At 55.1% G+C, this 27,767-nt stretch overlaps 1 protein-coding gene across 5 annotated transcripts in view; it reads left to right on the forward strand.

Moving 5' to 3' along the window:
• The first annotated feature begins 7,727 nt into the window (after positions 1-7,727).
• nudt14 (nudix (nucleoside diphosphate linked moiety X)-type motif 14) overlaps positions 7,728-27,767 on the forward strand; it is a 134,940-nt gene continuing 114,900 nt past the window's right edge. For 2 of the 5 annotated variants that reach the window (XM_087989573.1, XM_087989574.1), the window contains exon 1: positions 7,763-7,893. Coding sequence is in view for 2 of the 5 variants with exons in the window: in XM_087989570.1 (XP_087845696.1) it covers positions 7,813-7,893 (81 nt within the window). In the remaining 3 variants the exon portion in view is untranslated. Of the gene's footprint in view, positions 7,894-27,767 lie in introns of all 5 variants that reach the window. The other 3 variants (XM_087989570.1, XM_087989569.1, XM_087989572.1) reach the window with 3 other exon arrangements.

Here is a 27,767-nt window from a genome sequence, read left to right on the forward strand (position 1 = left end):
GGAGTACAACACAGGAAAATGTGAGGTCATGCACTTTGGTAGGAAGAATAGAGGCATGGACTATTTTCTAAATGGGGAGAAACTTCAGAATTCTGAAGTGCAATGAGACTTGGGAGTTCTAGTCCTCGATTCTCTCAAGATAAAAATCATAGAATTATTTGGTGTATTATGTACAGTTTTAGACCCCATATCTCAGGAAGGCTGTAATGGCCTTGGAACATGTTCAGAGGAGGTTCACAAGAACGGTCCCAGGAATGAAAAGCTTAACATATGAGGAATGTTTGAGGACTCGAGGTTTATACTTGATGGAATTTAGAAAGATGAGGGGGATCTAATTGAAACATACAGAATACTGAAAGGCTTGGAACGAGTAGATGTTGAGAAGATGTTTCCATTGGCAGTAGAGACGAGGACCCGAGGACACAGCCTTAGAGTAAAGGGAAGACCTTTTAGAACGAGAAAAGGAGAAACTTCTTCAGCCAGACAGCGTGAAGCTATGGAATTCACTGCCACAGAAGGCTGTGGTGGCCAGGTCATTGAGAATATTCAAGACTGAGATTGATAGGTTCTTGAGCATCAATGAGGGGTTACTGGGAGAAAACGGGAGAATGGGGTTGAGAAACTTATCAGTATCAGGGCGGCACATTGCTGCCTCACAGCGCCAGGGACCCGGATTTGATTCCAGCCTCAGGCGACTGTCTGTGCGGAGTTTGCACATTCTCCCCGTGTCTGCGTGGATTTCCTCCAGGTGCTCCGGTTTCCTCCCACAGTCCAAAGATGTGCAGGTCAGGTGAATTGGTCATGCTAAATTGCCCGTAGAGTTGGGTGCATTAGTTAGAGGGAATGGGTCTGGGTGGGTTACTCTTAGGAGGGTCGGTGTGGACTAGTTGGGCTGAAGGACCTGTTTCCGCACTGTAGGGAATCGAATCTAATCTAATTGCGGAGCAGACTCGATGGGCTGAATGGCCTAATTTCTGCTCCTACGTCTTATGGTCTAAGGACTCAGAGTCAGAGAGAGGTACAGCACGGAAACAGACCCTTCGGTCCAACTTGTCCATGCTGACCAGATACCCTAAATTAATCTGTCACATTTGCCAGCACATGGCCCATATCCTTCTAAACCCTTCCTGTTCATATGCCCCTCCAGATACATTTTAAATGCTGTAATTGTACCAGCCTCCACCACTTCCTCTGGCAGCTCATTCCATACACATACCACCCTCTGCATGAAATAGTTGCCGTTCGGGTCTCTTTTATATCTTTCCCCTCTCACCCTAAACCTATGCCCTCTAGTTCTGGACTCCCCCACCCCAGGCAAAAGACTTTGTCTATTTATCCTATCCATGCTCCTCATAATTTTGTAAACCTCTAAAAGGTCACCCCTCAGCCTCCGACCTCCAGGGAAAACAGCCCCAGCCTGTTCAGCCTCTCCCTATAGCTCAAATCCTCCAACCCTGGCAACATCCTTGTAAACCTTTTCTTAAACCTTTCAAGTTTCACACCTTTCCAATGGGAGGGAGACCACACATTCCAAAAGTCGCTTAACTAATGTCCTGTACTGGCACAACATGACCTCCCAACCCCTATACTGAATGCAGCAACCAATAGAATGCAAGTGTACCAAATGCTTTCTTCACTACTTTATCCACCTGCGACTGCACTTTCAAGGAACGATGAGCCTGCACTCCAAGGTCTCTTTGTTCAGCAACACTCCCCAGGACCTTACCATTAAATGTATAAGTCTTCATCAAAGTTAGAATAGATCTTTCCTTTAACATCTTCAACAGAGGCATGATTCGGAGCAGAAGCACTGATGATACTGGCATATTCAGCTCTTACTGAAGTGTCCCTTTCATGTTCACAGTCGGGGAGTTCTAGTTATGCATCCAAGAACCCATTCCATATGGCAAATCTAACCACCTCGACATCAGAGTTGCAATCATGATTTCCTTTCGACTAGAATACACAATGCCAACTTTTTCCTTCAGCTTTTCCATCTCACTGAGGATGGGAAATTCCATTTGGAATCTTGAGGTGCATTTGCAGTCCTGCTTTCTGGTCACAGAATCCCTACAGTGTGGAAGCAGGCTATTCAGCCCATCAAGTCCACACTGACCCTCTGAAAAACATCCCACCCAGACCCACTCAGCGCCCACCCTGTCCCTGTAACCCTACATTTCCCATGGTTAATCCACCTAATCTGCACATCTTTGGACTGTGGGTGGAACCTGGAGCCCCAAGAGGAAACCCACGCAGACACAGGCAGAATGTGCAAACTCCACACAGACAGTTACCCAAAGCTGGAATCGAACCTCGATCCTTGGTTCTGTGAGGCAGCAGTGCTAACCGCTGAGCCACCCTACAACAGGGACTACTCTAGATATTAGCTGAAAATGTGTTGCTGGAAAAGCGCAGCAGGTCAGGCAGCATCCAAGGAGCAGGAGAATCGACGTTTCGGGCATGAGTCATTCTTCAGGAATGAGGAAAGCAGGCTAAGATAAAAAGAGGAGGGACTTGGATGAGGGCGTTGGAAATGCAATAGGTGGAAGGAGGTTAAGGTGAGGGTGATAGGCCGGAGTGGGGGTGGGGGCGGAGAGGTCGGGAAGAAGATTGCAGTTTAGGAAGGTGGTGCTGAGTTCGAGGGTTGGGACTAAGACAAGGTGGGGGGAGGGGAAATGAGGAAACTGGAGAAATCTGAGTTTATCCCTTGTGGTTGGAGGGTTCCTAGGCGGACGATGAGGCGCTCTTCCTCCAGCCATCATGTTGCTACGGTCTGGCGATGGAGGAGTCCAAGAACCTGCACCGCATCTCCTCCACTTCCCGCTCCTCCGTCCTTGAGCACTGCCCCTCCAATCGCCACCAGGACAGAACCCCATTGGTCCTCACCTACCACCCCACCAACCTCCATATACATCGTATCATCCATCATCATTTCCGCCACCGCCAAACGGACCCCACCACTAGGGATATATTTCCCTCCCCACCCCTATCAGCGTTCCGAAAAGACCACTCCCTCCGTGACTCCCTTGTCAGGTCCACACCCCCCACCAACCCAACCTCCACTCCCGGCACCTTCCTCTGCAACCGCAAGAAATGCAAAACTTGCGCCCACACCTCCCCCCTTACTTCCCTCCAAGGCCCTAAGGGATCCTTCCATATCCACCACAAATTCACCTGCACCTCCACACACATCATCTATTGCATCCGCTGCACCCGATGTGGCCTCCTCTATATTGGGGAGACAGGCCGCCTACTTGCGGAACGTTTCAGAGAACACCTCTGGGACACCCGGACCAACCAACCCAACCACCCCGTGGCTCAACACTTCAACTCCCCCTCCCACTCCACCAAGGACATGCAGGTCCTTGGACTCCTCCATCGCCAGACGATAGCAATACGACGGTTGGAGGAAGAGCGCCTCATCTTCCGCCTAGGAACCCTCCAACCACAATGGGTGAACTCAGATTTCTTCAATTTCCTCATTTCCCCTCCCCCCACCTTGTCTCAGTCCCAACCCTCGAACTCAGCACCACCTTCCTAACCTGCAATCTTCTTCCTGACCTCTCCGCCCCCACCCCCACTCCCACTCCGGCCTATCACCCTCACCTTAACCTCCTTCCACCTATCGCATTTCCAACGCCCCTCCCCCAAGTCCCTCCTCCCTACCTTTTATCTTAGCCTGCTGGGCACACTTTTCTCATTCCTGAAGAAGGGCTCATGCCCGAAATGTCGATTCTCCTGCTCCTTGGATGCTGCCTGACCTGCTGCGCTTTTCCAGCAACACATTTTCAGCTCAGATCTCCAGCATCAGCAGTCCTCACTTTCTTCTACTCTAGATATTACCCATGAGGTTCTTATATTCCAGTTTGAAAAGTTTATATTTTTTTCTTTGCTTAGAAAGATGGTGACCCATAGGATGTTATTTTCCAGAAAGGAGAAAGTGGGGCTGCCTACATTTCTATCCTTTTTCCTACCTAGAGTGAGTTCTTAAATTCTGAAGAGAATTGCTCAGTCACAGATGTTGTGACCATTTGGCGCAAGCAACAATATTCTGGATGTAGGTTTGCTCGCTGACTGGAAAGTTCATTTCCAGATGTTTCGTCACCCTACTAGGTAACATCTTCAGTGGGCCTCCGGGCGAAGCATTATTGATAATTTCTGCTTTCTGTTTGTACGGTTTGGTTACTTTGGGTTGGTGATGTCATTTCCTGTGGGGATGTCATTTCCTGTTCTTTTTCTCAGGGGGTGGTAGATGGGGTCTAACCCGATGTGGTTAGTGTTGGAAAAGGTTATAAGAGATAGGATTTATAATTTATAAGAGGAATAATTTGATTAGGGATAGTCAGCATCTGGATGAGGGCGTAGAAGGGTGGGTTAGTAAATTTGCAGATGACACTAAGATCGGTGGAGTTGTGGATAGTGACGATGGATGTAGTAGGTTACAGAGAGACATAGATAAGCTGCAGAGCTGTGGTGAGACGTGGCAAATGGAGTTAATGCGGACAAGTGTGAGGTGATTCACTTTGGTCGGAGTAACCGGAATGCAAAGTACTGGGCTAATGGTAAGATTCTTGGTAGTGAGATGAGCAGAGAGATCTCGGTGTCCAGGTACACAGATCCTTGAAAGTTGCCACCCAGGTTGACAGGGTTGTTAAGAAGGCATACAGTGTTTTAGCTTTTATTAATAGAGGGATCGAATTCTGGAACCATGAGGTTATGTTACAGCTGTACAAAACTCTGGTGTGGCCGCACTTGCAGTATTGCATACAGTTCTGGTCACCGCATTATAAGAAGGATGTGGAAGCTTTGGAAAGGGTGCAGAGGAGATTTACTAGGATGTTGCCTGGTATGGAGGGAAGGTCTTACGAGGAAAGGCTGAGGGACTTGAGGCTGTTTTCGTTGGAGAGAAGAAGGTTGAGAGGTGACTTAATAGAGACATATAAGATAATCAGAGGGTTAGATAGGGTGGACAGGGAGAGCCTTTTTACAAGAATGGTGACGGTGAGCACGAGGGGGCATAGCTTTAAATTGAGGGGTGATAGATATAGGAATACGTCAGAGGTTGTTTCTTTACTCAGAAAGTGGTAAGGGTATGGAATGCTTTGCCTGCAACGGTAGTAGATTCACCAACTTTAAGTACATTTAAGTCGTCATTGGACAAGCATATGGATGTACATGGAATAGTGTAGGTTAGATGGGCTTCAGATTGGTATGACAGGTCGGCGCAACATCGAGGGCCGAAGGGCCTGTATTGCGCTGTAATGTTCTATGTTCTATGATTGTTGATAGAGTTCCGGGTGGAATACCATGCTTCTAGTAATTCTCTTGCTTCTCCTGGAAGCATGGCATTCCAACCGGAAATCTATCAACAAACACATCGAGTTAGACCCCATCTACCATCCCCTGAGAAAAAAAAAACAGCAAGTGACTTCACCACTGGAAATGTCATCACCAACCCAAAGAAATCCAAACATATAAAAATAAAGCAGGAATTAACAGCAGTGCTTTGCCTGAGGTCCACTGAAGATGTTACCCAGTAGGGTGACGAAAGATCTGGAAATGAACCTTCCAGCTCAGTGAGCAAACCTACATCCAGAACCTCAACCTGAGCTACAAATCTTCTCAAAACTAGCAATGATGGGCTTTCAGTTTTTCCATGCTAGTCTATGTCACAAATACCACAAACAGTTAGATTTGTATTCAGTCAGCTATCTGTTAGTTTTTTAAATGACTAAACTATGTACATGAATATGATGTTTCAGATTTAGATATACAGTCTTGATTCATGGCCAGAAAGCATGCAGTAAGTCCCAAGAAAATTACTCTCTTCTCTATTTATGGCTTTAAATTATATTCTTTTTGTTTAAATGTACAGTGATCATATTTCCAGAACTTCTCAGCATCCCCATGTTGGGTAAACATTCTAAGTCAAGTTGACACAAAGATGAGCAATCTGTCCCTCGCGAGCTCCGGACAAAAGAACTCAATAAGGCTTGTGAGGCATGACCTGCCCCTCAGAAAGCCAATTTCCTCTTATAATGTGATCTTTATTTTTTGAGTGCTTAAGTATGTGGATGCAATAGCAAAGCAATTCCCCTATGGTTTCAACGTTTTGTTAATAAACCCTTTCTTGATTCCTCTTTAAGGATTTTGCTGTGGGTTTATTTTTAAAAATTGGCATTCAAATAAAACCAGGGATGTGGGGAACAGGCTTCAGTCTCCCTCAGTAAGGGAAATCAAATAAAACTTTACTATCTCAGGCTAAAGAAGGGAAAACAATCTTAATTTCAATTCAAGCAAATGCTGATTAATAAAAACAGAAAGTGCAGCTCAACGAATCACAACCAAAGTCAGCAGATCTGGCAGCATTGTGGACAGAGAAACAGTTAGGGGCAGACTAGAATGAAGAAGCTCTCCATCACACCAAGGAAGGTAGACATGGAGGAAGATGGAAGGTCAAAGCTGGTAGACAGGCAAAACAGTCCTTCCAGGTCAGACAGAGGTTCACCTGCCTCTCCTCCAACATAGTTTACTGCAACAGATGCTCCCGGTGTGGTCCTCTCTACATCGGGGAGACTGAGCAAAAACTTAGGGAATGGTTGTCCGAGCATCACAGCCGGGCCCACAGGGGGCAACTGGACCTCTCAGTCACTGCCCATTTCAATTCCCCCTCCAACTCCCTTTCCGACATGACCATCCTTGACCTTGTCCATTGCCACAACGAACCACAGTGTGGGCAGTCTACAGCCTGGAGGACTGAAAATTGAGTTCTCCAATTTCAAATAATCTCCATTCCCAGCCTCTCTTCCCTCCCTTCCAATTCTCCCTGTCGCCAACCGGATTCATCCCTCCCGTTGACCAACCAGGTCGTACCCTCAACCTGTCTTCACCTCTCCCCACTTCACCACCTGCCCCCGGCAACCCCTTTATCTGCAGCTCCCCCCACACCCACCCCTAGTCCTGAAGATGGGTTACACCCAAAATGCTGACTTCTCCACCTCCTGTTGCTGCCTGGCTTGCTATGTTCTTCCATCCTCCTGCCTATTTACTTTGGATTCCAACACTGCAGTTTTTTCTTGTCGCAGAGCAGTAGAAGACTTTCTTGCTCCTCGAGATGACTAACACCCTGACGGTGACAGACAGCCCATCCAACCTCTGCCCAGCTGGCTCCCTGACCATGCCTTGTACAACCCTTAACCCCAGGAACACAACACCCTCTCCACGGCCTGGACCTCTGAGGACCCCAGAGCCCACCAGCTCCCCCATTCACGCCCTTCCACCACAACCCCTCAGACCCTTCCCCACCAGGTCCACAGTCCTAGAAGCTCCATCCCCTTCCCCCACAGTCTTAGCCCAATACCCCTGAGCACCATCCACCTGAAGCCATGAGCCCCCAAACACACCCTCAACAAGGATCCACGTGACCCAATGTTGCCCTCTTGGCCCCGCCCCATCAACCAGACACCTGACCAGGCCCCGCCCCCTCTCTAGACTCCGCCCAAACAGACAGGGTTCACCCCTCCCCGGGTGACCATCATCAGGCCACGCCCCCTCATCCAGGACCTGCGCTCTAACCAATGACACGGCACCACTTCAAACTGGCCCCGCCCCCAACCAAGGCTCCCGCCCTTTCCAAGTCCCGCCTCACTAGGGCTCCGCCCCCTCACCTCACGGAGAAGCGCCAACACACCCAGGACCCCGCCCCCAAGAGCGAAGCCCCGCCCCCACCGCGGGTTGATTGACAGTCTGCCTCCCTGTCCCTGTGACCCCGACCCCCCGGGAGTGTCCCTCCCGCTGAGCCCGGGGCCTGTGATGGAGGAGCTCCAGGACGTGCGGCTCGGGCCCTGTCCGGATTCCCGCTTCCTGCGGCCGCAGCGGGTTCACTTCACCCAGGTGTGTGCGTGCGGGCCCGGCCTGGGCAGGCAGGAGAGCCCGGGGCTTCGGCTGGGCCTAGGCCGCGAGCGGGAATAGGCGCCGGGAAACAGTCCGGGAGTGACCGGGATCGGGATACTGACTGTGGGAGTGATCGGGATCGGGATACAGACTGTGGGAGTGATCGGGATCGGGATACAGACTGTGGGAGTGATCGGGATCGGGATACAGACTGTGGGAGAGATCAGGATACGGACTGTGGGAGTGATTGGGATACGGGCTGTGGGAGTGATCGGGATAGGGATACGGACTGTGGGAGTGATCGGGATACGGACTGTGGGAGAGATCGGGATACGGACTGTGGGAGTGATCGGGATCGGAATACGGACTGTGGGAGCGATCGGGATATGGACGGTGGGGGTTATCAGGGATTGGGATACGGACAGTGGAGTGATCGGGATACGGACTGTGGGAGTGATCGGGGATCGGGATACGGACTGTGGGAGTGATCGGGATACGGACTGTGGGTGTGATCGGGGATCGGGATACGGACTGTGGGAGTGATCGGGATACGGACTGTGGGAGTGATCGGGGATCGGGATACGGACTGTGGGAGTGATCGGGATACGGACTGTGGGAGTGATCGGGGATCGGGATACGGACTGTGGGAGTGATCGGGATACGGACTGTGGGAGTGATCGGGGATCGGGATACGGACTGTGGGAGTGATCGGGATACGGACTGTGGGTGTGATCGGGGATCGGGATACGGACTGTGGGAGTGATCGGGGTTCGGGATACGGACTGTGGGAGTGATCGGGGATGGGATACGGACTGTGGGAGAGATCGGGCTACGGACTGTGGGAGTGATCGTGGATGGGATACTGACTGTGGGAGAGATCGGGATACGGACTGTGGGAGAGATCGGGGATTGGGATACGGACTGTGGGAGTGATCGGGGATGGGATATAGGCTGTCGGAGAGATAGGGATACGGACTGTGGGAGTGATCGTGGATGGGATACTGACTGTGGGAGTGATTGGGATACGGACTGTGGGAGTGATCGGTGATGGGATACTGACTGTGGGAGTGATCGGGATACGGACTGTGGGAGCGATCGGGATACGAACTGTGGGAGTGATCGGGGATCGGGATAGGGTCTGTGGGAGTGATCGGGATACGGACTGTTGGAGAGAACGGGCAGCGGGATACGGACTGTGGGCGTGATCGGGATACGGACTGTGGGAGTGATCGGTGATAGGGATACAGACTGTGGGAGCGATCGGGATACGGACTGTGGGAGAGATCGGGGATTGGGATACGGACTGTGGGAGTGATCGGGGATAGGATACGGACTGTGGGAGTGATTGGGATACTGACTGTGGGAGTGATCGGTGATGGGATACTGACTGTGGGAGTGATCCGGATACGGACTGTGGGAGTGATCGGGAATCGGGATAGAGTCTGTGGGAGTGATCGGGATACGGATTGTTGGAGAGAACGGGCATCGGGATACGGACTGTGGGCGTGATCGGGGATGGGATACGGGCTGTGGGAGTTATCAGGATATGGACTGTGGGAGTGATCGGTGATCGGGATACAGACTGTGGGTGTGATCGGGTATCGGGTTACGGACTGTGGGAGAGATCGGGATACGCACTGCGGGAGTGATCAGGATACGGACTGTGGGAGTGAATGGGATCAGGATACGGACTGTGGGAGTGATCGTGGATTGGGATACGGACTGTGGGAGAGATCGGGGATCGGGATACGGACTATGGGAGAGATCGGGATACGGACTGTGTGAGTGATCGGGATACAGACTGTGGGAGTGTTCGGGGATCGGAGTACGGACTGTGGGAGAGATTGGGATACGGACTGTGGGAGTGATCGGGGATCGGGATACGGACTGTGGGTGTGATCGGGGATCGGGATACGGACTGTGGGAGAGATCGGGCATCGCGATACGGACTGTGGGAGTGATCGGGGATGGGATATGGGCTGTGGGAGAGATCGGGATACGGACTGTGGGAGTGATCGTGGATGGGATACTGACTGTGGGAGTGATCGGGATACGGACTGTGGGAGAGATCGGGGATTGGGATACGGACTGTGGGAGTGATCGGGGATGGGATATGGGCTGTCGGAGAGATCGGGATACGGACTGTGGGAGTGATCGTGGATGGGATACTGACTGTGGGGGTGATTGGGATAGGGACTGTGGGAGTGATCGGTGATGGGATACTGACTGTGGGAGTGATCGGGATACGGACTGTGGGAGCGATCGGGATACGAACTGTGGGAGTGATCGGGGATCGGGATAGGGTCAGTGGGAGTGATCGGGATATGGACTGTTGGAGAGAACGGGCATCGGGATACGGACTGTGGGCGTGATCGGGGATGGGATACTGTCTGTGGGAGTGATCGGGATACGGACTGTGGGAGTGATCGGTGATAGGGATACAGACTGTGGGAGCGATCGGGATACGGACTGTGGGAGAGATCGGGGATTGGGATACGGACTGTGGGAGTGATCGGGGATGGGATACGGACTGTGGGAGTGATTGGGATACTGACTGTGGGAGTGATCAGTGATGGGATACTGACTGTGGGAGTGATCCGGATACGGACTGTGGGAGCGATCGGGATAGGGTCTGTGGGAGTGATCGGGAATCGGGATAGGGTCTGTGGGAGTGATCGGGGATGGGATACGGGCTGTGGGAGTGATCGGGGATAGGGATACGGACTGTGGGAGAGATCAGGATACGGACTGTGGGAGCGATCAGGGATCGGGATATGGACTGTGGGAGTGATCGGGGTTTGGGAGACGGACTGTGGGAGAGATCGTGGATCCGGATACGGACTGTGGGAGTGATCGGGGATTGGGATACGGACTGTGGGAGTGATCGGTGATAGGGATACGTACTGTCGGAGTGAACGGTGATCGGGATACGGACTGTGGGAGTGATCGGGGATCGGGTTACGGACTGTGGGAGAGATCGGGATACGCACTGCGGGAGTGATCAGGATACGGACTGTGGGAGTGAATGGGATCAGGATATGGACTGTGGGAGTGATCGTGGATTGGGATACGGACTGTGGGAGAGATCGGGGATCGGGATACGGACTATGGGAGAGATCGGGATACGGACTGTGTGAGTGATCGGGATACAGACTGTGGGAGTGTTCGGGGATCGGGGTACGGACTGTGGGAGAGATTGGGATACGGACTGTGGGAGTGATCGGGGATCGGGATACGGACTGTGGGAGAGATTGGGATACGGACTGTGGGAGCGATCGGTGATCTGGATACAGACTGTGGGAGTGATCGGGATACGGACTGTGGGAGTGATCGGGGATGGGATACTGACTGTGGGAGTGATCGGGGATGGGATACGGACTGTGGGAGTTATCGGGATATGGACTATGGGAGTAATCGGTGATAGGGAGACAGACTGTGGGAGCGATTGGGATACGGACTGTGGGAGAGTTCGGGGATTCGGATACGGACTGTGGGAGTGATCGGGGATCGGGATACGGACTGTGGGAGTGATCAGGATATGGACGGTGGGAGCGATCGGTGATCTGGATACAGACTGTGGGAGTGATCGGGATACGGACTGTGGGAGTGATCGGAGATGGGATACTGACTGTGGGAGTGATCGGGGATGGGATACGGACTGTGGGAGTGATCGGGATATGGACTGTGGGAGGGATCGGGATACGCACTGTGGGCGTGATCGGGGATGGGATATGGGCGTGATCGGGATACGGACTGTTGGAGCGATTGGTGATCGGGATACGGACTATGGGAGAGATCGCGAATCGGAATATGGACTGTGGGAGCGATCGGGGATCAGGATACGGACTGTGGGAGAGATCGGGTTACGGACTGTGGGAGTGATCGTGGATTGGAATACGGACTGTGGGAGAGATCGGGGATCGGGATACAGACTGTGGGAGTTATCGGGATACGGACTGTGGGAGAGATCGGGGATCGGGATACGGACTGTGGGAGTTATCGGGATATGGACTTTGGGAGTAATCGGTGATAGGGAGACAGACTGTGGGAGCGATTGGGATACGGACTGTGGGAGAGTTCGGGGATTCGGATACGGACTGTGGGAGTGATCGGGGATCGGGATACGGACTGTGGGAGTGATCAGGATATGGACGGTGGGAGCGATCGGGGATCGGGATACGGACTGTGGGAGTGATCCGGGTTTGGGAGACGGACTGTTGGAGAGATCGTGGATCCGGATACGGACTGTGGGAGTGATCGGGGATTGGGATACAGACTGTGGGAGTGATCGGTGATAGGGATACGTACTGTGGGAGTGAACGGTGATCAGGAGACGGACTGTGGGAGATCGGGGATCGACTTACGGACTGTGGGAGCGATCCGGGTTTGGGATACGGACTGTGGGAGAGATCGTGGATCCGGATACGGATTGTGGGAGTGATCGGGGATTGGGATACGGACTGTGGGAGTGATCGGTGATCGGAAGACGGACTGTGGGAGATCGGGGATCGACTTACGGACTGTGGGAGCGATCCGGGTTTGGGATACGGACTGTGGGAGAGATCGTGGATCCGGATACGGACTGTGGGAGTGATCGGGGATTGGGATACGGACTGTGGGAGTGATCGGTGATGGGATACTGACTGTGGGAGTGATTGGGATACGGACTGTGGGAGCGATCAGGATACGAACTGTGGGAGTGATCGGGGATCGGGATAGGGTCTGTGGGAGTGATCGGGATACGGACTGTTGGAGAGAACGGGCATCGGGATACGGACTGTGGGCGTGATCGGGGATTGGGATACAGACTGTGGGAGTGATCGGTGATAGGGATATGTACTGTGGGAGTGAACGGTGATCGGGAGACGGACTGTGGGAGTGATCGGGTATCGTGTTACGGACTGTGGGAGAGATTGGAATACACACTGCGGGCGTGATCAGGATACGGACTGTGGGAGTGAATGGGATCAGGATACGGACTGTGGGAGTGATCGTGGATTGGGATACGGACTGTGGGAGAGATCGGGGATCCGGATACGAACTATGGGAGAGATCGGGATACGGACTGTGTGAGTGATCGGGATACAGACTGTGGGAGTGTTCGGGGATCGGGGTACGGACTGTAGGAGAGATTGGGATACGGACTGTGGGAGTGATCGGGGATCGGGATACGGACTGTGGGAGAGATTGGGATACGGACTGTGGGAGCGATCGGTGATCTGGATACAGACTGTGGGGGTATTCGGGATACGGACTGTGGGAGTGATCGGAGATGGGATACTGACTGTGGGAGTGATCGGGATACGGACTGTGGGAGTGATCGGAGATGGGATACTGCCTGTGGGAGTGATCGGGATCGGGATCCGGACTGTGGGAGCGATCGGGATACGCACTGTGGGCGTGATCGGGGATGGGATACGGGCTGTGTGAGTGATCAGGATACGGACTGTGGGAGCGATCGGTGATCGGGATACGTACTATGGGAGAGATCGCGAATCGGAATATGGACTGTGGGAGCGATCGGTGATCGGGATACGGACTGTGGGAGAGATCGGGGATCAGGATACGGACTGTGGGAGAGATCGGGTTACGGACTGTGGGAGAGTTCGGGGATTGGGATACGGACTGTGGGAGAGATTGGGGATCGGGATACAGACTGGGAGTTATCGGGATACGGACTGTGGGAGAGATCGGGGATCGGGATACGGACTGTGGGAGTGATCGGTGATAGGGATACAGACTGTGGGAGTGATCGGGATACGGACTGTGGGAGAGTTCGGGGATTGGGATACGGACTGTGGGAGTGATCGGGGATCGGGATACGGACTATGGGAGAGATCGGGATACGGACTGTGTGAGTGATCGGGATACAGACTGTGGGAGTGATCGGGGATCAGGGTACGGACTGTGGGAGAGATTGGGATACGGACTGTGGGAGTGATCGGGGATCGGGATACGGACTGTGGGAGTGATCAGGATCGGGATACGGGCTGTGGGAGTGATCGGGATACGGACTGTGGGAGTGATCGGGATTGGGATACGGACTGTGGGAGTGATCGGGATCGGGATACGGGCTGCAGGAGTGATCGGGATATGGACTGTGGGAGTGATCGGGGATCGGGATACGGACTGTGGGAGTGATCGGGATACGGACTGTGGGAGTGATCGGGATTGGGATACGGACTGTGGGAGTGATCGGGATCGGGATACGGTCTGTGGGAGTGATCGGGGATCGGGATACGGACTGTGGGAGTGATCGGGGATCGGGATACGGACTGTGGGAGAGATCGGGATACGGACTGTGGGTGTGATCGGGGATCGGGATACAGACTGTGGGAGAGATCGGGGATCGCGATACGGACTGTGGGAGTGATCGGGGATGGGATATGGGCTGTGGGAGAGATCGGGATACGGACTGTGGGAGTGATCGGGGATGGGATACGGACTGTGGGAGTGATCGGGATACGGACTGTGGGAGTGATCGTGGATGGGATACTGACTCTGGGAGTGATCGGGATACGGACTGTGGGAGCGATCGGGATACAAACTGTGGGAGTGATCGGGGATCGGGATAGGGTCTGTGGGAGTGATCGGGATATGGACTGTTGGAGAGAACGGGGATCGGGACACGGACTGTGGGCGTGATCAGGGATGGGATACGGACTATGGGAGCGATCAGGGATCTGGGTACGGACTGTGGGAGAGATCGGGGATCGGAATATGGACTGTGGGGGCGATCGGGGATCGGGATACAAACTGTGGGAGAGATCGAGATCCGGACTGTGGGAGAGATCGGGGATCAGGATCCGGACTGTGGGAGTGATCGGGATACGGACTGTGGGAGAGACGGGGATCAGGATACGGACTGTGGGAAAGATCGGGATACGGACTGTGGGAGAGATCGGGGATCGGGATATGGACTGTGGGAGTGATCGGTGATACGGATACAGACTTTGGGAGTGATCAGGATACGGACTGTGGGAGTGATCGGGGATCGGGATACGGACTGTGGGAGTGATCGGGTTTTGGGAGACGGACTGTGGGAGAGATCGTGGATCCGTATACCGTCTGTGGGAGTGATCGGTGATAGGGATACGTACTGTGGTAGTGAACGGTGATCGCGATACGGACTGTGGGAGTGATCGGTGATAGGGATACGTACTGTGGGAGTGAACGGTGATCGGGAGACTGACGGTGGGAGTGATAGGGATACGGACTGTGGGAGTGATCGGGGATCGGGATACGGACTGTGGGAGTGATCGGGATACGGACTGTGGGAGTGATCGGGGATTGAGATACGGACTGTGGTAGTGATTGGGATCGGGATACGGGCTGTGGGAGTGATCGGGATACAGACTGTGGGTGCGATCGGGATACGGGCTATGGGAGTGATCGGGATACGGACTGTGGGAGTGATCGGAGATCGGGAGACGGACTGTGGGAGTGATAGGGATACGGACTGTTGGAGTGATCGGTGATAGGGATACGTACTGTGCGAGTGAACGGTGATCGGGAGACGGACGGTGGGAGAGATCGGGATACGCACGGCGGGAGTGATCGGGATATGGACTGTGGGAGTGATCGGGATCGGGATACGGGCTGTGGGAATGTTCGGGATACGGGCTGTGGGAGAGATCTGGGATCGGGATACGGACTGTTTGAGTGATCGGGTCGGGATACGGGCTGTGGGAGTGATCGGGATACGGACTGTGGGAGCGATCGGGATACGGGCTGTGGGAGCGATCGGGATACGGGCTGTGGGAGTGATCGGGATACGGACTGTGGGAGCGATCGGGATACGGACTGTGGGAGTGATCGGGATCGGAATACGGACTGTGGGAGCGATCGGGATATGGACGCTGGGGGTTATCAGGGATTGGGATCCGGCAGTGGGAATGATCGGGACACGGACTGTGGGAGTGATCGGGGACCGGACGCGGACTGTGGGAGTGATCGGGAATCGGGATACGGACTGTGGGAGTGATCGGGGATCGGGATACGGACTGTTTGAGTGATCGGGTCGGGATACGGGCTGTGGGAGTGATCGGGATACGGACTGTGGGAGCGATCGGGATACGGGCTGTGGGAGCGATCGGGATACGGGCTGTGGGAGCGATCGGGATACGGGCTGTGGGAGCGATCGGGATACGGACTGTGGGAGTGATCGGGATCGGAATACGGACTGTGGTAGCGATCGGGATATGGACGCTAGGGGCTATCAGGGATTGGGATACGGACAGTGGGAATGATCGGGACACGGACTGTGGGAGTGATCGGGGACCGGATGCGGACTGTGGGAGTGATCGGGAATCGGGATACGGACTGTGGGAGTGATCGGGGATCGGGATACGGACTGTGGGAGAGATCGGGGATCGGGATACGGACTGAGGGAGAGATCGGGGATCGCGATACGGACTGTGGGAGTGATCGGGGATGGGATATGGGCTGTGGGAGAGATCGGGATACGGACTGTGGGAGTGATCGGGGATGGGATACGGACTGTGGGAGTGATCGGGATACGGACTGTGGGAGTGATCGGGATACGGACTGTGGGAGTGATCGTGGATGGGATACTGACTGTGGGAGTGATCGGGATCGGGATTCGGACTATGGGAGTGATCGGGGATCGGGTTACGGACTGTGGGAGTGATCGGGGTTTGGGAGACGGACTGTGGGAGAGATCGGGATACGGACTGTGGGTGTGATCGGGGATCGAGATACAGACTGCGGGAGTGATCGGGGATCCGGATACGGACTGAGGGAGAGATCGGGGATCGCGATACGGACTGTGGGAGTGATCGGGGATGGGATATGGATGTGGGAGAGATCGGGATACGGACTGTGGGAGTGATCGGGGATGGGATACGGACTGTGGGAGTGATTGGGATACGGACTGTGGGAGTGATCGGGATACGGACTGTGGGAGCGATCGGGATACAAACTGTGGGAGTGATCGGGGATCGGGATAGGGTCTGTGGGAGTGATCGGGATATGGACTGTTGGAGAGAACGGGGATCGGGACACGGACTGTGGGCGTGATCAGGGATGGGATACGGACTATGGGAGAGATCGGTGATCGGGATACAGACTGTGGGAGAGATCAGGGATCGGAATACGGACTGTGGGAGCGATCAGGGATCTGGGTACGGACTGTGGGAGAGATTGGGGATCGGAATATGGACTGTGGGGGCGATCGGGGATCGGGATACTGACTGTGGGAGTGATCAGGATACGGACTGTGGGAGTGATCAGGGATCGGGATACGGACAGTGGGAGAGATCGGGGATCGGGATATGGACTGTGGGAGTGATCGGTGATAGGGATACAGACTGTGGGAGTGATCAGGATACGAACTGTGGGAGTGATCGGGGATCGGGATACGGACTGTGGGAGTGATCGGGTTTTGGGAGACGGACTGTGGGAGAGATCGTGGATCCGTATACGGACTGTGGGAGTGATCGGAGATTGGGATACGGACTGTGGGAGTGATCGGTGATAGTGATACGTACTGTGGTAGTGAACGGTGATCGCGATACGGACTGTGGGAGTGATCGGTGATAGGGATACGTACTGTGGGAGTGAACGGTGATCGGGAGACGGACGGTGGGAGTGATAGGGATACGGACTGTGGGAGTGATCGGGGATCGGGATACGGACTGTGGGAGTGATCGGGATACGGACTGTGGGAGTGATCGGGGATCGGGATACGGACAGTGGGAGTGATCGGGATACGGACTGTGGGAATGATCGGGATACGGACTGTGGGAGAGATCGTGGATCTGGATACGGACTGTGGGAGTGATCGGGATACGGACTATGGGAGAGATCGGGATACGGACTGTGGGAGTGATCGGGATACGGACTGTGGGAATGATCGGGATACAGACTGTGGGAGTGATCGGGGATCGGGATACGGACTGTGGGAGTGATTGGGATACGGACTGTGGGAGAGATCGTGGATCTGGATACGGACTGTGGGAGTGATCGGGATACGGACTGTGGGAGTGATCGGGATACGGACTATGGGACAGATCGGGATACGGGCTGTGGGAGAGATCGGGATACGGACTGTGGGAGTGATCGGGATACGGTCTGTGGGAGAGATCGGGGATCTGGATACAGACTGTGGGAGTGATCGGGATACGGACTGTGGGAATGATCGGGATACGGACTATGGGAGAGATCGGGATACGGACTGTGGGAGAGATCGGGGATCGGTATACGGACTGTGGGAGAGATCGGGGATCAGGATACGGACTGTGGGAGTGATCGGGGATTGGGATACAGACTGTGGGAGAGATCGGATTTCGGGATATGGACTGTGGGAGTGACTGGGATACGGACTGTGGGTGTTATCGGGATCAGGATACGGACTGTGGGAGCGATCGGGATACGGACTGTGGGAGTGATCGGGGATTGGTCATACTGACTGTGGGAGTGATCGGTGATAGGGATACGGACTGTGGGAGTGATCGGGGATCGAGATACGGACTGTAGGAGTGATCGCGGATTGGGATACGGACTGTGGGAGTGATCGGGATACGGAATGTGGGAGTGATCGGGGATCGGGATACGGACTATGGGAGTGATCGGGATACGGACTGTGGTTGTGTTCGGGGATCGGGATACGGACTGTGGGAGAGATCGGGGATCCGGATACGGACTGTGGGAGTGATCGGGGATTGGGATAGGGACTGTGGGAGTGATCGGGGATCGGGATACTGGCTTTGGGAGTGATCGGGGATTGGGATACTGACTGTGGGAGTGATCGGGATACGGTCTGTGGGAGAGATCGGGGATCTGGATACAGACTGTGGGAGTGATCGGGATACGGACTGTGGGAATGATCGGGATACGGGCTGTGGGAGAGATCGGGGATCGGTATACGGACTGTGGGAGAGATCGGGGATCAGGATACGGACTGTGGGAGTGATCGGGATACGGACTGTGGGAGTGATCGGGATCGGGATACGGACTGTGGGAGCGATCGGGATACGGACTGTGGGAGTGATCGGGATATGGACTGTGGGAGTGATCGGGGATTGGGATGCGGACTGTGGGAGTGATCAGGATACGGACTGTGGGAGTGATCGGGGACAGGATACCGGCTGTGGGAGTGATCGGGGATCGGGATACGGACTGTGGGACAGATCGGGATACGGACTGTGGGTGTGATCAGGGATCGTGATACGGACTGTGGGAGTGATCGGGGACCGGGATACGGACTGTGGGAGAGATCGGGAATCGCGATACAGACTGTGGGAGTGATCGGGGATGGGATATGGGCTGTGGGAGAGATCGGGATACGGACTGTGGGAGTGATCGGGATGGGATACTGACTGTGGGAGTGATCGGGATACGGACTGTGTGAGTGATCGGGGATCGGGATAGGGTCTGTGGGAATGATCGGGATACGGACTGTTGGAGAGAACGGGGATCGGGATACAGACTGTAGGAGTGATCGGGATCGGGATACGGACTGTGGGAGCGATCGGGATACGGACTGTGGGAGTGATCGGGATCGGAATATGGACTGTGGGAGCGATCGGGATATGGACGGTGGGCGTTATCAGGGATTGGGATACGGACAGTGGGAGTGATCGGGGTACGGACTGTGGGAGTGATCGGGGTAGGGATACTGACTGTGGGAGTGATCGGGATACGGAGTGTGGGAGCGATCGGGATACGAACTGTGGGAGTGATCGGGGATCGGGCTAGGGTCTGTGGGAGTGATCAGGATACGGACTGTTGGAGAGAACGGGAATCGGGATACGGACTGTGGGAGCGATCGGGGATGGGATACGGGCTGTGGGAGTGATCGGGATACGGACTGTGGGAGCGATCGGTGATCGGGATACGTACTATGGGAGAGATCGCAAATCGGAATATGGACTGTGGGAGCGATCGGGGATCAGGATACGGACTGTGGGAGAGATCGGGGATCAGGATACGGACTGTGGGAGAGATTGGGTTACGGACTGTGGGAGTGATCGTGGATTGGGATACGGATTGTGGGAGAGATCGGGGATCGGGATACGGACTGTGGGAGTTATCGGGATACAGACTGTGGGAGAGATCGGGGATCGGGATACGGACTGTGGGAGTTATCGGGATACGGACTATGGGAGTGATCGGTGTTAGGGATACAGACTGTGGGAGCGATCGGGATACGGACTGTGTGAGAGTTCGGGGATTGGGATACGGACTGTGGGAGAGATCAGGGATCAGGATACGGACTGTGGGAGAGATCGGGATACGGATTGTGGGAGTGATCGTGGATTGGGATACGGACTGTGGGAGAGATCGGGGATCGGGATACGGACTGTGGGAGTTATCGGGATACGGACTGTGGGAGAGATCGGGGATCGGGATACGGACTGTGGGAGTTATCGGGATACGGACTATGGGAGTGATTGGTGATAGGGATACAGACTGTGGGAGCGATCGGGATACGGACTGTGGGAGTGATCGGGGATCGGGATACGGATTGTGGGAGTGATCAGGATACGGACTGTGGGAGTGATCGGGGATTGGGATACGGACTGTGGGAGTGATCGGTGATAGGGATACGTACTGTGGGAGTGAACGGTGATCGGGAGACGGACTGTGGGAGATCGGGGATCGACTTACGGACTGTGGGAGCGATCCGGGTTTGGGATACGGACTGTGGGAGAGATCGTGGATCCGGATACGGACTGTGGGAGTGATCGGGGATTGGGATACGGACTGTGGGAGTGATCGGTGATGGGGATACGTATTGCGGGAGTGAACGGTGATCAGGATACGGACTGTGGGAGTGATTGGGGATCGGGTTACGGACTGTGGGAGCGATCGGGGATTGGGATACGGACTGTGGGAGCGATCAGTGATAGGGATACAGACTGTGGGAGTGATCGGGAATCGGGATACGGTCTGTGGGAGAGATCGTGATACGCACTGCGGGAGTGATCAGGATACGGACTGTGGGAGTGAATGGGATCAGGATACGGACTGTGGGAGCGATCGGTGATCTGGATACGGACTGTGGGAGTGATCGTGGATTGGGATACGGACTGTGGGAGTTATCGGGATACGGACTGTGGGAGTGATCGGGGATCGGGATACGGAATATGGGAGAGATCGGTTGGGATACGGACTGTGGGAGAGATCGGGGATCGGGATACGGACTGTGGGAGTTATCAGGATACGGACTGTGGGAGTGATCGGGGATCGGGATACGGAATATGGGAGAGATCGGGATACGGACTGTGTGAGTGATCGGGATACAGACTGTGGGAGTGATCGGGGATCAGGGTACAGACTGAGGGAGAGATTGGGATATGGACTGTGGGAGTGATCGGGGATCGGGATACGGACTGTGGGAGTGATCAGGATCGGGATACGGGCTGTGGGAGTGATCGGGATACGGACTGTGGGAGTGATCGGGTTCAGGATACGGACTGTGGGAGTGATCGGGATCAGGATACGGGCTGCGGGAGTGATTGGGATATGGACTGTGGGAGTGATCGGGGATCGGGATACGGACTGTGGAAGTGATCGGGATACCGACTGTGGGAGTGATTGGGATACGGACTGTGGGAGTGATCGGGGATCAGAATACGGACTGTGGGAGCGATCGGGACATGGACGGTCGGAGTTGTCGGGGATTGGGATACGGACTGTGGGAGTGATCGGGATACGGACTGTGGGAGTGATCGGGGATTGGGATGCGGACTGTGGGAGTGATCAGGATACGGACTGTGGGAGTGATCGGGGACAGGATCCGGACTGTGGGAGTGATTGGGGATCGGGATACGGACTGTGGGACTGATCGGGATACGGACTGTGGGTGTGATCAGGGATCGTGATACGGACTGTGGGAGTGATCGGGGATCGGGATACGGACTGTGGGAGAGATCGGGGATCGCGATACAGACTGTGGGAGTGATCGGGGATGGGATATGGGCTGTGGGAGAGATCGGGATACGGACTGTGGGAGTGATCGGGGATGGGATACTGACTGTGGGAGTGATCGGGATACGGACTGTGGGAGTGATCGGGGATGGGATACTGACTGTGGGAGTGATCGGGAAACGGAGTGTGGGAGCGATCGGGATACGAACTGTGGGAGTGATCGGGGATCGGGATAGGGTCTGTGGGAGTGATCGGGATATGGACTGTTGGAGAGAACGGGGATCGGGATACAGACTGTGGGAGTGATCGGGATCGGAATACGGACTGTGGGAGCGATCGGGATATGGACGGTGGGGGTTATCAGGGATTGGGATACGGACAGTGGGAGTGATTGTGATACGGACTGTGGGAGTGATCGGGGTTGGGATACTGACTGTGGGAGTGATCGGGATACGGAGTGTGGGAGCGATCGGGATACGAACTGTGGGAGTGATCGGGGATCGAGCTAGGGTCTGTGGGAGTGTTCGGGAGACAGACTGTTGGAGAGAAAGGGGATCGGGATACGGACTGTGGGAGCGATCGTGGATGGGATACGGGCTGTGGGAGTGATCGGGATACGGACTGTGGGAGCGATCGGGGATCGGGATAAAGACTGTGGGAGAGATCGGGATACGGACTGTGGGAGAGATCGGGGATCGGTATACGGACTGTGGGAGCGATCGGGATACGGACTGTGGGAGTGATCGGGGATCGGGATACGGACTGTGGGAGCGATCGGGATACGGTCTGTGGGAGTGATCGGGATCAAAATACGGACTTTGGGAGCGATCGGGATATGGATGGTGGGGGTTATCAGGGATTGGGATACGGACAGTGGGAGTGATCGTGATACGGACTGTGGGAGTGATTGGGGATTGGGATGCGGACTGTGGGAGTGATCAGGATACGGACTGTGGGAATGATCGGGGACCTGATACGGACTGTGGGAGTGATCGGGGATCGGGTTACGGACTGTGGGTGTGATCGGGATACGCACTGTGGGAGTGATCGGGGATGGGATACAGACTGTGGGAGTAATCGGGATACGGACTGTGGGAGAGATCGGGAATGGGATACGGACTGTGGGAGCGATCGGGATACGGACTGTGGGAGTGATCGGGGATTGGGATGCGGACTGTGGGAGTGATCGGGATACGGACTGTGGGAGTGATCGGGGACCTGATACGGACTGTGGGAGAGATCGGGGATCGCGATACGGACTGTGGGAGTGATCGGGGATGGGATATGGGCTGTGGGAGTGATCGGGATACGGACTGTGGGAGTGATCGGGGATGGGATACTGACTGTGGGAGTGATCGGGAAACGGACTGTGGGAGTGATCGGGATACGGACTGTGGGAGTGATCGGGGATGCGATACTGACTGTGGAAGTGATCGGATTACGGAGTGTGGGAGCGATCGGGAAACGAACTGTGGGAGTGATCGGGGATCGGGATAGGGTCTGTGGGAATGATCGGGATACGTACTGTTGGAGAGAACGGGGATCGGGATACGGACTGTGGGCGTGATATGGGATGGGATACGGACTGTGGGAGCGATCGGTGATCGGGATACGGACTGTGGGAGAGATCAGGGATCTGGATAGGGACTGTGGGAGCAATCAGGGATCTGGGTACGGACTGTGGGAGAGATCGAGGATCGGAATACGGACTGTGGGGACGATCGGGGATCGGGATACTGACTGTGGGAGAGATCGAGATCCGGACTGTGGGAGAGATCGGGGATCAGGATACGGACTGTGGGAGTGATCGGGATACGGACTGTGGGAGAGATCAAGGATCGGAATACGGACTGTGGGAGCAATCAGGGATCTGGGTACGGACTGTGGGAGAGATCGGGGATCAGGATATGGACTGTGGGAGAGGTTGGGATACGGACTGTGGGAGAGATCGGGGATCGGGATAAAGACTGTGGGAGTGATCGGGATATGGACTGTGGGAGAGATCGGGATACGGACTGTGGGAGAGATCGGGGATCGGTATACGGACTGTGGGAGCGATCGGGATACGGACTGTGGGAGAGATCGGGGATCGGGATACGGACTGTGGGGGTGATCGGGATCGGGATACGGTCTGTGGGGGTGATCGGGATCGGGATACGGACTGTGGGAGCGATCGGGATACGGACTGTGGGAGTGATCGGGATCGGAATACGGACTGTGGGAGCGATCGGGATATGGACGGTGGGGGTTATCGGATTGAGATACGGACAGTGGGAGTGATCGTGATACGGACTGTGGGAGTGATTGGGGATTGGGATGCGGACTGTGGGAGTGATCAAGATACGGACTGTGGGAATGATCGGTGACCTGATACGGACTGTGGGAGAGATCGGGGATCGCGATACGGACTGTGGGAGTGATCGGGGATGGGATATGGGCTGTGGGAGAGATCGGGATACAGACTGTGGGAGTGATCGGGGATGGGATACTGACTGTGGGAGTGATCGGGAAACGGACTGTGGGAGTGATTGGGATACGGACTGTGGGAGTGATCGGGGATGCGATACTGACTGTGGAAGTGATCGGATTACGGAGTGTGGGAGCGATCGGGAAACGAACTGTGGGAGTGATCGGGGATCAGGATAGGGTCTGTGGGAATGATTGGGATACGTACTGTTGGAGAGAACGGGGATCGGGATACGGACTGTGGGCGTGATATGGGATGGGATACGGACTGTGGGAGCGATCGGTGATCGGGATACGGACTGTGGGAGAGATCAGGGATCGGGATACGGACTGTGGGAGCGATCAGGGATCTGGGTACGGACTGTGGGAGAGATCGGGGATCGGAATACGGACTGTGGGGACGATTGGGGATCGGGATACTGACTGTGGGAGAGATCGAGATCCGGACTGTGGGAGAGATCGGGGATCAGGATACGGACTGTGGGAGTGATCGGGATACGCACTGTGGGAGAGATCAAGGATCGGAATACGGACTGTGGGAGCAATCAGGGATCTGGGTACGGACTGTGGGAGTGATTGGGGATTGGGATGCGGACTGTGGGAGAGATCAGGATACGGACTGTGGGAATGATCGGGGACCTGATACGGACTGTGGGAGTGATCGGGGATCGGGTTACGGACTGTGGGTGTGATCGGGATACGCACTGTGGGAGTGATCGGGGATGGGATACAGACTGTGGGAGTAATCGGGATACGGACTGTGGGAGAGATCGGGAATGGGATACGGACTGTGGGAGCGATCGGGATTCGGACTGTGGGAGTGATCGGGGATTGGGATGCAGACTGTGGGAGTGATCAGGATAAGGACTGTGGGAATGATCGGGGACCTGATACGGACTGTGGGAGTGATCGGGGATCGGGATACGGACTGTGGGTATGATCGGGATACGCACTGTGGGAGTGATCGGGGATGGGATACGGACTGTGGGAGTTATCGGGACACGGACTGTGGGAGTGATCAGGAAACGAACTGTGGGAGTGATTCGGGATAGGGTCTGTGGGAATGATCGGGATACGTACTGTTGGAGAGAACTGTGGATACGGACTGTGGGCGTGATCGGGGATGGGATACTGATTGTGGGTGTGATCAGGGATCGTGATACGGACTGTGGGAGTGATCGGGGATCGGGATACGGACTGTGGGAGAGATCGGGGATCGCGATACAGACTGTGGGAGTGATCGGGGATGGGATATGGGCTGTGGGAGAGATCGGGATACGGACTGTGGGAGTGATCGGGGATGGGATACTGACTGTGGGAGTGATCGGGATACGGACTGTGGGAGTGATCGGGGATGGGATACTGACTGTGGGAGTGATCGGGAAACGGAGTGTGGGAGCGATCGGGATACGAACTGTGGGAGTGATCGGGGATCGGGATAGGGTCTGTGGGAGTGATCGGGATATGGACTGTTGGAGAGAACGGGGATCGGGATACAGACTGTGGGAGTGATCGGGATCGGAATACGGACTGTGGGAGCGATCGGGATATGGACGGTGGGGGTTATCAGGGATTGGGATACGGACAGTGGGAGTGATTGTGATACGGACTGTGGGAGTGATCGGGGTTGGGATACTGACTGTGGGAGTGATCGGGATACGGAGTGTGGGAGCGATCGGGATACGAACTGTGGGAGTGATCGGGGATCGAGCTAGGGTCTGTGGGAGTGTTCGGGAGACAGACTGTTGGAGAGAAAGGGGATCGGGATACGGACTGTGGGAGCGATCGGGGATGGGATACGGGCTGTGGGAGTGATCGGGATACGGACTGTGGGAGCGATCGGGGATCGGGATAAAGACTGTGGGAGAGATCGGGATACGGACTGTGGGAGAGATCGGGGATCGGTATACGGACTGTGGGAGCGATCGGGATACGGACTGTGGGAGTGATCGGGGATCGGGATACGGACTGTGGGAGCGATCGGGATACGGTCTGTGGGAGTGATCGGGATCAAAATACGGACTTTGGGAGCGATCGGGATATGGATGGTGGGGGTTATCAGGGATTGGGATACGGACAGTGGGAGTGATCGTGATACGGACTGTGGGAGTGATTGGGGATTGGGATGCGGACTGTGGGAGTGATCAGGATACGGACTGTGGGAATGATCGGGGACCTGATACGGACTGTGGGAGTGATCGGGGATCGGGTTACGGACTGTGGGTGTGATCGGGATACGCACTGTGGGAGTGATCGGGGATGGGATACAGACTGTGGGAGTAATCGGGATACGGACTGTGGGAGAGATCGGGAATGGGATACGGACTGTGGGAGCGATCGGGATACGGACTGTGGGAGTGATCGGGGATTGGGATGCGGACTGTGGGAGTGATCAGGATAAGGACTGTGGGAATGATCGGGGACCTGATACGGACTGTGGGGGTGATCGGGGATCGGGATACGGACTGTGGGTATGATCGGGATACGCACTGTGGGAGTGATCGGGGATGGGATACGGACTGTGGGAGTTATCGGGACACGGACTGTGGGAGTGATCAGGAAACGAACTGTGGGAGTGATTCGGGATAGGGTCTGTGGGAATGATCGGGATACGTACTGTTGGAGAGAACTGTGGATACGGACTGTGGGCGTGATCGGGGATGGGATACTGATTGTGGGAGCGATCGGTGATCGGGATACGGACTGTGGGAGAGATCGGGGATCAGGATACGGACTGTGGGAGTGATCGGGATACGGACTGTGGGAGAGATCAAGGATCGGAATACGGACTGTGGGAGCAATCAGGGATCTGGGTACGGACTGTGGGAGAGATCGGGGATCAGGATATGGACTATGGGAGAGGTTGGGATACGGACTGTGGGAGAGATCGGGGATCGGGATAAAGACTGTGGGAGTGATCGGGATACGGACTGTGGGAGAGATCGGGATACGGACTGTGGGAGAGATCGGGGATCGGTATACGGACTGTGGGAGCGATCGGGATACGGACTGTGGGAGAGATCGGGGATCGGGATACGGACTGTGGGAGCGATCGGGATACGGTCTGTGGGGGTGATCGGGATCGGGATATGGACTGTGGGAGCAATCGGGATACGGACTGTGGGAGTGATCGGAATACGGACTGTGGGAGCGATCGGGATATGGACGGTGGGGGTTATCGGATTGGGATACGGACAGTGGGAGTGATCGTGATACTGACTGTGGGAGTGATCGGGGATTGGGATGCGGACTGTGGGAGTGATCAGGATACGGACTGTGGGAATGATCGGGGACCTGATACGGACTGTGGGAGAGATCGGGGATCGCGATACGGACTGTGGGAGTGATCGGGGATGGGATATGGGCTGTGGGAGTGATCGGGATACGGACTGTGGGAGTGATCGGGGATGGGATACTGACTGTGGGAGTGATCGGGATACGGACTGTGGGAGTGATCGGGATACGGACTGTGGGAGTGATCGGGATACGGTCTGTGGGGGTGATCGGGATCGGGA

The sequence above is a fragment of the Chiloscyllium plagiosum genome, unplaced genomic scaffold, assembly GCF_037043375.1.
Source record: "Chiloscyllium plagiosum isolate Xiang-an unplaced genomic scaffold, Cpla_swu_hap1 HiC_scaffold_8, whole genome shotgun sequence".
In the NCBI taxonomy this organism is placed as follows: domain Eukaryota; kingdom Metazoa; phylum Chordata; class Chondrichthyes; order Orectolobiformes; family Hemiscylliidae; genus Chiloscyllium; species Chiloscyllium plagiosum.